Genomic DNA, 13554 nt, shown 5'->3' with positions numbered 1-13554 from the left:
TATGTATGTGTCTCTTTAAAGAAAAAATCTGCTTTTTCTTTCAAGGCCAAACAGCTTTATAAATCTATATTACATATGAACTTTGACTATTATTTCAAGCCACATTACTCTGTGCTTGTATTCTCTTGTGCCTTTTAGAGAAAATGAAGTTCATACTTTTATGAAAACCAATTTTTCATATTTAAACACACACGCACACACACACATACAAAGGACATGCATGAGGACTACATCTGGAGAAATATCACAATCCTTCATACAGAGCCAGACACTCATGTGTATGAACTCATGTTACAGTTATTTTCGTTAAGCATTTCCCACCTGAATTTGGGCCTGCTGCTCATTTTCTTAAGTTTCATAAATCCTCCTTGTGAGCACTTGTCTGATTTAAGGCGACGACAGACGCGGCTCCCCCGGCGCACTCGAACTTGGATTTGTCCCCGTCCCCCCCCTCCTCTGGCTGATGAGTCAGCTGTCCCGCCTGCTTGCCACTGCGGGGCGTCTGGGCGCTGGAGCGGCGCCTTGCAGTCCTTCACCATGTCCGCTCTCTCCGCAACAGGATGCGCTGTTCCATATGAAACCCGCAGCCTGCATGGCCACCATCTCTCAGCACCAACACCCTCCTCCTCCTCCTCGGTTGGTCTGAACCTGTGGGACAGATGTGACCTTTCTGGAGTAGAATTCCTCAAAAATAAGGAGGGGGAAAAAAAATCATTAATATAAAACAATTATTTAATTATTGTTTTTTTTTTTTTTTAAAAGCCAAATTATTCATGTATTTATTTCCTTTATATTAACTCCTTGGATAATTACTGTATGTTGATATTCCCCCTGAAAACAGACCTGTATCTCTCTCTCCTTCTTGTTTTTAAACAAAAACGCACAGGAATCGAGTCAAACTGAATGGCGCATGAGAGAAACAGGAGCCACGGTCTTCTTTGGTCCGCTGCGTCCGTTTGTATATAATTAAATAGCGCCTGTGCGCACATATCTGCGGCGGAATCTGACAGTGGAGGATCCGGGAGCCGTCCCTGTCCTGTGTACCTCTTCCAAACGTTTCCTTCTTTCCGCTACCTCTCTGTAATTGAATTAGCTCGGTTTGGGTGTGGGGGGAGGGGGGTTTGGCTTTGTTCGAGCGACGCCCATTCAAATCGTTTCAAACCAATGGGACTATCCCCCGCTCCCCCGTAACCAAACCCACTCTCTCAGTCGGCGTTTGGAGCTGCCTGCCTGTGCCCTCACCTCCCTGCGCGTCCCGGCGTTTTAAACCCCAAACATTATAGACGGAGAGGAAGACTGCGCGTTACGCACATGGAAGAGCGCAAGCTTTTTTTTTCTCTCGCCCTCACACCCCTGCGCGTCGCACGATGGCTCATATATGAGTAGGACACTTTGGGATGTGGACATATACGAGTGTCTCCGCGGAGGGAAGCGCATGAGAGAACCGCACTAGACACACATCCACGCCGCTGACACCGAGAAGGACTCCTCCCCACCTCGGCTGTGACACCTCCGCTAAATCGCTGAGAAAAGCGAAACATTTTTTTATTATTATTATTATTATTTCTTCCACACGCTGGAGACGAAAGACTGAGGCTGTCATTCAGATGCCACAGAGCGATTGTATGGGTTTAAAAAGTTGCCTGGAGAACATGGACATCTGACGTGCGCCACACGGCGTCATTGGACACATTGGGGCCTCTCTCTTTTACAGATCTCTCCGTTTGCTCTCCATCACTTCTTCAGACTGGTTTAATCCCCAGCGCTTTTGGGCTTTGGAGTAAAGAAGAAGTGTTGAGCAGTTGTCATTTACCCTGACACACAGGCTGCATCCAGTACCTGCAGAAGCGGAGCGAGGATCTCACCAACAGAAAAAGGACACTGCCTGTTGTGCTGTGTGCTGATCTCTCTCTGTCTGTGCAGCAGTGGCTTTATATTGTTTTTTTTTCTTCTTCTTCTTCCTGACCACCACGGATTTGTCAGAAGTGACACCACTGCGTGAAATAAAAGCCTATGAATCACCCGGACCCGCGCCCCGCATCGGAGTGAAAACGCAGTGACGCGTTCGGGTTTTCGTTGCTGCCCCTGTCAAACCCGAACAAGTGTCATCACAAGTGTCCACTTGAATGGTCACATTTTTTTTTCTCCCTCGCCCTCGCTGTCGTTCCCGTTGCTGTGCGCATTTCTTCGCCATTTGCGCGTGAAACGCAACGCGGCCACATGTGAATGAGACTCGTCCCCCCCCCTTTCCCCGGTTGAAGCGCTCGCAACAACTCGACTGACTGATTCCACGCCGAAGAAGGGATACGTGCCCCCCGAAGTTTCGCCGTAGTGATGCTGCATGTGGAAATGGTCCTGTTTGTCTGCCTGCTGCTGTTGATGTGTGTTTTCAGCCAGGAGCCCAGCTCCAAAGTGGTGGCAGACCGCTACGCTGTCTTCTGGAACCGGACCAACACCAAGTAAGTGGCCCCGGCCATCGCTCCACGCATGGCGTGAATCACGCAGGTTTTTTAACTGGATCGGTGTTTATTCTCCGCAGTGAGGGCAGTTTGCCAGTAGCTGTACATACAGGGTGTAGCTGAGGATGTGTAAAGGGCGACTTTGACTATTTTCTTTCTTAATGCGTGGCTGTTTATGAACAGCGCGCCCCTGGAGGGACTATAGATTAAAACCCGTGCGTAATAAGGTATGAACATCCATAACATCCATCACCTGGTGTTGGACACAAAAGAAATTCGCCAGTGAATGACTCAGCTGTAGCTTACAGAGACTGGGAGCTGTTAAAGTCAATAAAACCTGGAGCTTTATTGTTGTTTTGTTGCATTGTCCGGCAAACTCTGGCTGAAACTCTGGGTATTTACGCAACCTCAGCGGGCCTCAGGAACACCAGTATCGAACTATAGTCTCAACTGAGATAAACATCAAACAGATCCACATTAGCACAAATCCACATTTACCTCACATCACTGTAGTGTCTTGATTTGAGAAACTTCTTTAGTCTTTTAGAGCTTTTCCTTTCTTTTGTTTGCACTTTCAGTTTCATCATACTGGGAACTAAATGCAGCAATTAAGAGCTTAATATTTGTCTCTGTGTCAAACATTTCCTTTACAAATGTCAATAGAGTTATTAAGATATTACCCACAGGGCCATGCAGGTCTGAGATTTAAAAAATATATATATTAAAAAGAGTGTTTCTTAAATATTAGAAGTCACAGAAATTACTTGAGAAAAATGATATTTACACATTTTGCTGCCAAAATAATACTTAAGCTACATATTTTCTTGAGTGTGCACTACAGCATTATAATGTACAGTATTTGAATAGATATGTGGCATTTGTGAAGTAAAAGGAATCCAGTGGCATTTAGTCAAGAACAGGCCTTAATTTATGTGCTTAAATAAATCCGTACGAATATAAATGTGACATAAAGCTATCATAATATATATGTAAAAAACTAAATGAGAAAAAAGTGAAAAGGTTTCAAGTAAGAGAAAAGAAAAACAGTGACTAATCCTTTAAAAAGTTCCACTTTGTGTTCACTAAAAAGTTTCCTTAAATAAAAGAGTGCCTCCTGATATAAATGTTTTTCTAAATCCGTAATTTGAACATTGCCTTATTTAAAGAAAAGTGCACTCTCCATCTGTCAATGTAAAATTGATATTACACCGAGATAAAGTCGATAAGTAGCGAGGTGAAGGTTTTATGTGCCGTTAACTCGGAGGACGTGCGAGCAAAGTTAAAATAAAGGTTTCTTTACAGTCAAAGCCCCAACCTTGAGTCACTCAGTGTTCGGTGTTACACGTTTGTCGAGGCAGCGTTTTCCTTCTAAAAAAAAAGTTCCTTTACCGAGTTCAGACTGCACAGCTTTGTCCCCGACTTATTAAGTCTAACCGCCGCTAGGTGCAGAGCACAGAGATCTTTCACTCAACTGCCAATGGCACTTAGTATTTGTTGAATCAAATCCTCAGCTTACCGCTCAAGTGTGCACAGAACCCGTTAATAGCACAACGCTGAATTTGTTGTACAACTATTTATATTCAGTTTGAAGTTTGAGTTTTTTTGGGGGGGGAAACGATGATTTATTGCCTGAAGCGATTAGCGGTCAGGGGCACAAACGAAGGGGGCTCTCCTGAAGTCAGGGCCGGGTCTCACAGGGTGCGCAGATCCTCGGCGTGATATACACGTAGACCGTGACTGCTGTGGTCGTGCTCTCTGCTCCTGCTTACCCTGCCTGTTTATTTATGGGCCACTTTCTTCACTGGAGGAAAAACACACAATTTGGAGTGAAATCTTGATTTTTGCCATTGATAGACTCGCTCTAATTAGACTGTACTTTTGAGGAAAAAAAAAAAAATAGTTTTGACTTGACCGACTGCTCGGTTTTTACTTGATATGTTCCAGATGTGCTGACAAGTTTTTCTAGTTTCCGTGAAGGGGGTTAAAAAAAAAAAAAAGTGTACTTAGGAGAGAAAAAGGAAATTCATGTAAATCTACTCTTAATCTGAGATTTGACACACTAACACTGGAAGAGAAACAACTTTTTCGCCTCGCACCCACACTGCACTCCTTTGCGTCCGCAGTAAACCTGTGAGAAACACACAGTTCCCCGAGCCTCGTCTCTCTCTCTCTCTCTGACGCTCTGAGGAGAGGAAATAGGTTTCCACAGAGAGCTGTAACGCGGCTAACAACAGTCACTCCGTTCTACTTACTCCAAATAGAGTTTGTTTGACTCTCACCCCTGCAGGGGCTGAGGCAGGAAGCCAGAGAGGTAACAAAACAGCAGCAGCGATGACACACACACAGAGAGAGAGAGATGGCAAACGTGTCTATTGATGATTCAGTTAATAAATATTGAGTCCCTTTCTCCGTGCATTACTGTAGAGACAAAACTGGATCTGCCTTTGTGCCAGAGACGGTTTCAGGGAATGTTTCGACACCAGCTCCTGCAACTGAGTCACGTGTTAACCTAAAACTAATTTGTTTTAGTTGTCATAAAAATGGTCAGAGGGTAATTGAAATGAGTTTTGTTTCGTCTCACTCTCTTTCTTTGGTTCTCGTGTGAACAAAAGTCACTCACGCAGAGCTTGTTTTACTACCTTCCCTTCAGGAGCAGCCGCTTGTCGCCGTTCATTTTCTCACCGTATGAAACTGCAGCTTCATACAAAAAAAAAAAAATCATCCAAACTAGAAAATCCTTCCAACTGTTGGTTGATTTTCTCTCAAAAAGAATTGTTTGGTTTGTTGAGCTCAACTTTTTTTTTTGAACTATGCCCTGCTCTGCTGATTCACTGTGAAATCCACTGAAAATAAATAAAAAGAGTCCAACTTTGAATAGTTATAAGTTTAAGAATAAAACAACAATCAGTGTTTAAAAGTGACTAAAAGAACGTGGATATTGATTTGTGAAGAAAAGAAAAAACTTAACAAGGCCACTTCTTCTCTTTGAGGAGTTTGAGAGACTTTCATAACTGCAGACAATTAGAAATCATTCAAAAGAGGGAACTCAAGACTTTGTGTTTGAAACGGGCAAAACATGTTTTGTCAGAATAACATGCAAGAATTGAGATTTAGCATTACTGCACTGTATCATTGTACGTGAATACAAGGACATTCGGCTGAAATTTGTAGATTAGATTGGAATTTTATCTAATTTGTTAGAGTTCCTTTAACTTGAAATATTTTGCTCTGATGATGTCTCAGCTTGGATGCTGAAGAGTTTCCCTTCCTTCACTCTCTTGTCTTCCTCCTGGCCTTTTCCTTTTCCCCATATCCCTCCTCTCAGTGCTCCACTTCTCCTCCTTTATTTCTTTCCCGTCTTCCTTCTCTCTCTCTCTATCTCTCTCTCTGCTTCTCCCTGCTGGGCTCAGAAAACAATTAGACATTTTGAGAGTCCCTCCACAGTTAATGGTGCAAGAATACTTTGCAGAGGTCAGACGCTACTACAGCACTCTGAGGTTATAGGGAGAAGAGAGAGAGAGAGGGGTCACGTGCAGAAAGGTTGTCTTTCGTCGTGAAATGCCAAACTTGTTCCAGAGTCTCTGGTTTTAATCTCTGATTATACGTGAACATATTGGCTTGTTGTTGTGATCATGCAAAAACCGCTCAAGGTGATAAGTATTTGGGTGCATAAGCAAACAGCCGAGGAGTGCGCCGTGTTTGTGTGATTTCCCACTTTTGTAACTGGAGGCCTTTTATAGAGCAGTCGTCTCTCGCTGGCATCGCAGACAACGTTGCTTTGTTGCAGCCGTTTCTTTGTTTGTACATGTTCTTGTGTGTGTGTGTGTGTGTGTGTGTGTGTGTGTGTGTGTGTGTGTGTGTGTGTGCATGAGCTTGAAAGAACCAAATGAGCCATGAGGTCATATAGGGCTCGTTTCCTCTCCCTCAGACTCATATAGCAGAATAATTACATCTTTCTCCTTTGGACTTCTTATTATCTGTAACAGACCAGTAGAACAAGAATAAACGTCCTGTCATTCTGTGCTTTTATGTGTGTGTGTTTGTGTGTGTGTGTGTGTGTGTGTGTGCGTTAGTCCAGTCACGTCTCTGACTTAAACAGATGTGTACATTTTTTTTTTCTTTTATAAAATTCAGTCAGATTTATATATTAAAATGTACTTACAGTTGCTGAAGTGGGGACTTTTGTCCATATCGAGTTTGACTCCCCTCCCCTGCTCGGGCCCTCGTCTTCTCTCTCTCTCTCTCTCTCTCTCTCTCTCTCTCTCTCTCTCCCTCTCTCTCGCTCCTTCTCTCTGCGTCTGATTAGTTTTTGTTAATGACCCTTTTGCTCTGTCGTTCTCTGATGCCTGTAGCACTGACACAAGTGCCAGCCAGAAGCTGCTGGAACACAGAGAGACACACGGATACAAAGGAAAATAAATGCACAACCTGACGGGGAAAATTAATAAGAAAACCGTAATAATAATAAGTATAAGAATAATAACAGCAATGTGATACTTTTATTAGGTGGAAACGGCGCTGCGTTTTCTCACCAGACCTGTAAATGCACTTTAAATTTAAATGAGAATTTTTTTTTTTATTTTCCTTCCCTGTTAACTAGAGAATGAGCCCAGCAGGCAGTAGTCAATGCTTAGTCAATGTGCTTAGCAGAGCAGCTGTTCTGTAGCGTACGGTGGGAGACGGGGGGGGGGGAGAAACTCTTGGCCGTGACCCTTGTGGAGGTTCTATGTGCGCGGACAGAAGCAGTCCTGTCGTCAGGGTTAGGGCAGCGGGCTCCAGTTATGGACACGCTCGTTCAAGTGAAGTAAAGAGACAAATAAATCCTGGGACGCACTACTTAGGATTATGTCCTGGAATGTAATTTCAGAATTAACAAAAATCAAAGCTACTGACTGAGGAAAAAATATGGAACAAATTAATATTTAAATAAACTTGAGAATCACTAAGTTAGTTTATTACTAACAATTAAAGGAGTATTTAAAAAAAATTTTGGGTGATAATCTTTGTCGCTCATTCATGGTTTGTTGAGTTTTGAGAACTTCTCCGACTACTTCTTGGGACATTTAAAACAGATTTATTTAAATGTCTATATTTTGTTAGTAGATATTAGTTTGCTTTTGTAAATTATATAGTCAAACAATTATTTTTATTTTTTTTAGAAACATATTACCCTTACCAAGTTATTAATAAAAATGATATTTCAAAATTTCCCCCCGAAAAATGACACGTTTCCCTCTCTCGCCTGGGGAACCAAAAATTTTAATGTCCAGGTTTTTGTTTTCAGAGTAATCACTCCAAGGTCAGACGGAGTGCTGAAATGCTGCTATCAGTCGAGCGATCTGTCTTTTAGCTCTCGTTCAGCCCGTGGCTTTCGGGGGGGAACTCTCTCCGTTATAGCTCTTACTTTGGAAAAATAAAGTATTAAACAGCTTATGCAACCTCCACATGTGCAAACCTTAATGCTCGTATATATTCGACCATGAGAATGATAAAGATATTTTCCCCCTAACTCACTCGCTGGTTGCTTTTCTACTAAATGCATATGTTTATTCAGAGTTTTTTTTTTTTTTTCTCTCTGTCCCAACTTTTGACGGCCTTATTTTTGAAAGTTGTGGAAACTTTTTTTTTTTTTTTCCTCTCCGAACTGTTTCTTTATTTTTCCTTATGTTACTTTGTGCCACCCCAGAGCAGCTGTGGGAGCTTTCAGTCCAAAGCCGCATTTTTTTGCTGTGATCGCTCGGGTAGATTTGTGGTTATTGTGAACATTGTTAATGGAAAAAGAAGGAGAAAAAAAAGAAAAAAAAAGTTTTTGTTTTTTTTGCTCTCAGGTTAATGTGACTCCCACCAAAATCTCCTTTTGTTAAAACCCCACAACAGGAGCCACGAACAGGATCACAGAAATTGCTGCAGGTCCGATATCTTGGAGCAGTTTGTGTATCATGCGCTCTCGTCCGTGGCTGAAAATGGCGCCACCATATCAGTCTTCAGCTCCTCCGCTCTGTAAGATGGAGGCATAGAGGCAGCTGTTACTGTAGTAACGCTTGGTTTATCCATCATCCCTCACCAGAGAGGGGCGCTACTGAGAAGACTCTGTCTGATAGCTTCTTGTGCCCCCCCCCCCTGCTCTCAACCTAAAGCATTTTCAAGTGCAGAGTTTGGGAGAGCAAAGCTGAATACATTTGCTTGATTTTAAACCAGCTCTCTCTGTTTTGGTTGATTTGACCTTGTGAAACTCATTTACTGTCAAAGTCATATTGGATTTACAGGAACCACACTACAGCGCGTTAAAGCCAAAACGACTGATGGTTTAAGTTGTTTCTTTTTTTCTTTTTTTTTTGCTTTTTCTCTGTCGCTGTTTCGCAATTCAAGTGGAAAATGTGACAGCAACGATTGAGACTGTTTGGTTTTTGCCGGACACATTTTCCACAGATAATTCCTTTCATGGCCGGCTGGCCTCGGACCTTACACACTGCCGTTTTCCTTATTTAACTTGGAGGGGCTGCGGGGGAGTGACTGGATGTTTTTCTAGCTGGGCAGCAGTGTGGAGACTAAGATCCCCAGAAGAGAACACATCTCCCAACTTGTGAATAAAGACCTAATTCACGGATCCGTAGCCTGTTGTAAGTGACTCATGAGGTAAAGCATTGTGACGGACGCAGGCTGCTTCCCATTTGAAACAATTTGAAATTTCGGTGGAAGTCATGAATTGCTACATTTAGCTGGAGGGCGTATTGTCATCTCCTTACCAGTATGTGGTGAATGCACTTGAATTCCAGTAACCAAATCAATTTGTGAACGAGGGTGAAAGGACAAATTGATCCCATATTTTTTATTTTTTTTTATATGAACATTACATTTGTTTTAAGGTTCCCCAGCAACAAATACAAACAAACAAACAATCAGACAATGCTGCTTTCACTCAGTTCAGTCTACTGGTGTGGCGAGACGTGCTAATAATAAGCTATCTGCATTAGCCTCTTTGAATTGACTGTAGAGAAAAATACTTGCAGCTTATACCCCCCCCATCCAAACGCTGGGCCATGAGACTGAAAGGCGGCCATTGTTCTGCTGTCCTCTGGCCAGTCCGTAGCCAGGGCTGAGAGTAATGCATGCGCTTTAAACGCGGGGAGAAAAAAGGGCAGGGCAAAGGAGCAGGAGCGAGGGAGAATAGTGTGAATGGTGGAGGGGAAAGGGAGAGTGTGCACGGCTGAAGTTGTAGTACACTTTCAGGCTGAAAAAGGGAGGAGAGGAGGAGTACAGTGCAAGTGCCCGACACAAGCGGAGAGAGGCATGTCGTAGCGAGGGGTGACGTAGGGTGTGCAAAAGAAGAGGTGGCCGTTTCGCTCATTTCCAACTAGCCTTATCCATCTCTCTCTCGTCTGCCTCCTTCCACACCATCACACTCATCGCCCCCCCCCATTCCTTGTCTGTCTGTCCTTGCCAAGGTTGAAAGATGCATGTAGCTCGCTTTCTCTCTGACAGTGACAGTGGCTGGATGGTAAGTGCGCGTCCTCCAGGGGACAGACTCCGGGTCTTCACCCTAAAGAGGTGTTGTTGTCTTTGCAGTCTGGGTTTAGTGACACTGGGGCTATTTTTTCAACAGAGATTGGGATTAAGGCTGCTCAGGTTTTTAGACCCCAGCTTCGTTTTCCACTGACACCAAAGACTCACACTGCGCCGTGTTGACTTGGGAGGCGACGATGCGGTACAAAGTTGCATCTCGGTCTTAACTGCAGTGACCCCCGTCACACGCGGTGCCCTTGAAGGTGAATTTTCCACTGGAAATGCATGTGTCACAGTTGGAAAAGCAGGCTGTGTGTGTGTGTGTGTGTGTGTGTGTGTAATATACAGGCTTTTTCAAAATGCTGTGTATCTGCCTTGAGGACAAATTGGTACAATAAAATGAGCCGCTCTTGTTGTCCTCAGAAGTGCGTCTACTTTCCAAGGGATGGTCATAAAAAGAGGCATTTCCCCTTTGCAGGGAAGAATAATGTGGATAATTGTGCACGGTTGTGGTTCAAATGAGTGAATATCTCATTTAGAAACAAATCTCTTTGTATTTGTCTCCGACTCTGCATGTCTCTACTGCTGCAGCCATTTGAAGGCGTGGGGGGGTTTAATAAGTACGATTTAGACTCAAAATTCCAAAGCAAAATTATTACTTTTTTGGTCTTTTTATATTGTATATTGAAAATGCCCCATGTCAAAAATTTTAAATCGGCTACATTTGATTTCGGCGACTACTACTTTGGCATGAAAAGCTCTCTCAGATTTAAGCTCCAGGCTCCCGAGTCTTTTATTAGACAACAGATGCTCGTCAGATCTGAGCTCTAAGAAGAATCTGTAACCAAGTAGATCATAAATTACGTTTAAAAAAAAAAAAAGGAAGAACACAACTCAATCTGGGTTTGATGTCAAGATGGACGAGCACTGCATTTGCGGGCGCCCACACTCCTGCGCCTATATATGTGGGCATGTCCATGTGTTTGCTGGCAACCCGCGTACGTCTGCGTAGTAATTTGTGTGCACGTGTTAAATGTGTGCGAGTGTGGTTATCCCAAGTCGAACTCTACTTGGAGGCCCCGCGATAATGAAGCAGCAGAAAATGCACATTCTTCACTAAAGCAGAGCACAGCAATATTCTTGACCCAATTCTCTGAGCCCGCTCCTTTGAGAGCTGCTTGATAGTTTTCCCATTTTGTCGAGTTACAATGTGTGCGTCGTGGTCGGTATTCCTGTGCGAAACTCTACTGTAAGTGTGTTTTTCCCCTGGAGGAAAAAAAAAGATTGATCCCCAGAACATGTGATAAATGCCATCTTCAACCTCTCCTCTTCATCTGAGCGCACAGCCTTGACGAGGCCTGGTTTACTTTGAGCATTATCCCACATAACCAAGTATGACACCCCTAAAGAACATTATTATACGCAGGCTCTCGTTTGGAAGGACAGTTCATTATTTCTTAAGCGAGATTCAAGTTGCAGGAGATGTGCTATTTATTCTGCTTATTTATTTCCTTCCTCCTAAATCAGCGGGCAGCGAGCCTTGGAGTGCAGCAGCCTTTGAACCGCGGAATATCCCATGACTGCAGCCCTGGGTATTAACCCAGAGCCACTGAGAGGCTTAAAAAGCCATCAGCTCATTGTCCAGAGACACAAAAAACCCCTTCCTCTAAAATCCCCCCATCCCTCTCTTCTCTTTCCCTCCTTCCCTCCTTTCTTAAGAATGCCTTGAGCTGGCCTCTGCTGGCATTCATATTAATCAGTTTTAAGGGTCTAATGAGATAAGTGAGACTTAAGGGGAGTCTCCAAAGTGGCCTAAGCCCCCCGGATAAACAGAGGTGATGAGCACTGCCTATGGCTACATCCTCAGGAGTGTGTGTTTTCCCCCAGTGTTATGCATAGAGTCGTGTTTAAAGGGTTCTTAATCTTTTGAGAACCAAAACATCGCGGCACTTAATGAAAATACAAAATGTATAATACGCGATGAAATGGTCGGAGGATTTTTTTTTTGGTTTGGTTCTGGGACTATGAAGGGCTTGGGAAACTGTTGAATTTGACCACCATCAGATCTTAACGTCGATAACTCCCCTCCTTTGTCCTAATCCCCCCCAGCCAGCCTGTGCCCTCTGTTTCTTATCCCGCCGAGTATCCCTGGAATATAGGGCGTTGAGTTTCTTCCCGCTTTTTTTTTTTTTTACACTATATTGTCCTCTTTTCCCCTTTTCTGCCCTCCCTCCTTTATTCTTCCCTGAGATAGAAGACTGTTCCTCTTATGTCCATGGGTCTAGGAGGCCTGCTGAGATGACCCAGCATGCCCACTGTCAGCATTAGGCTCAGTGTTGTGGCTGCAACACTTGACTGACAGGCACCATCTCTTATCTGTTCTCCTCCGCTGTTCTGTCTGTCCTTAAAAAAAAAAAACATACACAACCGTATCCATCCTCCTATTTCTACTCACTAGCTTCACAACAGATGTGTTAAGAATTGAAAGAATTAGAGATTTGGAAATAGGATTAATCAAGGCAACTGTGATTAAAGCTACTTAACAAGGCTAAAGATGTTGGACAAATTAAATAATCTGTATGAATCCTCTCATAATTCAATTTTCCAACCACATTTTTTCTTTTTTGGCCTCTTGTTTATCAGAGAGTCTGGCTGAACTCATACAGTCTGAACTATCGGAGAAGCCGTGAGGCGGGACAAGTTCCGCAGAGTTCAGTTTCACCTGCTGTTCAGTTCCTCTGGACCGCAGGACTCCGCGACCGGAGACATTCCAGCCAGGATTAGAGCGTGCATGACAAACGGAAGGACAAATAAGAGGGAGTGAAGGAGCTTTTTTTTTTTTTTTTTTTTTGGGTCTGAATGTTTTTGACTATTCTCAACGAGTAGCAACACTACTCCTGCTTCACAATTTGCGATACACACCAGTAGCTGCAACATACTTGAAAATATTCAACACGTTTCAGTTAAAGAAATCTACAAATAGAATTTACGACTAAATTACTAAATTTATATTTAGTTTCAGGTTTATAATTATATGTATTTTCTTCATCAGTAGACAGCATATTTATATCCTTTCAATCTCGGTGTATATTTAAGTTTCCATTGCTCAAGTTTCACTCCAAGTCTGCAGAAAATGCAAAACTCGCCCGCGCCGATCATTATGTGTTTAATGGAAAAGCCCTGACAATTTGCACACATTTGAGTGGTATTATCTTTTATGAGGTACAGCGTTGAAGTAGATCCCGAGCCTGTGGGAAAAGAAATGCATCATATTTCTCACATTTGCAAAGAGTGTGTGTGTGTGTGTGTGTGTGTGCTTTGGGTGGAGTGATGAAATATTCATTACTGTTTGTGATCTCGAAGAAGAGTATAGCACTTGCAAACCTTTGCACGCAACTGGTGAAAAATGAAGTCTAGGTAGACACGTTTTTTTTTGAGACGTGAAGGTGATGGAAGGCTGTTTGCTCGTCTGGCTCGTACGACCTTAACCGAAAACAGCTATGATGTCTGGTGCGACTGCAAACATTAGAGAGTTAATGTTCTCTGGCCACATTTGGATCAAAACCACATTTCTTTTGTTTAAAACATACCG

The 13554-nt window shown here is 43.1% G+C and overlaps 1 protein-coding gene across 2 annotated transcripts in view; it reads left to right on the top strand.

Annotated features, from left to right (window-relative positions):
- Positions 1 to 2334: 2334 nt before the first annotated feature.
- Positions 2335 to 13554, top strand: part of efna5b (ephrin-A5b) — a gene marked incomplete at both ends in the record, with an annotated part of 91951 nt that continues 80731 nt past the window's right edge. For both annotated transcript variants that reach the window (XM_083904448.1, XM_083904449.1), the window contains one exon: positions 2335 to 2459. In XM_083904448.1, the coding sequence (XP_083760574.1) occupies positions 2335 to 2459 (125 nt within the window). The remainder of the gene's footprint in view (positions 2460 to 13554) is intronic.

This window comes from Microchirus variegatus (genome assembly GCF_963457635.1).
Source record: "Microchirus variegatus genome assembly, chromosome: 18".
Lineage (NCBI taxonomy): Eukaryota > Metazoa > Chordata > Actinopteri > Pleuronectiformes > Soleidae > Microchirus > Microchirus variegatus.
This window is presented reverse-complemented; position numbering and strand designations above follow the sequence as displayed.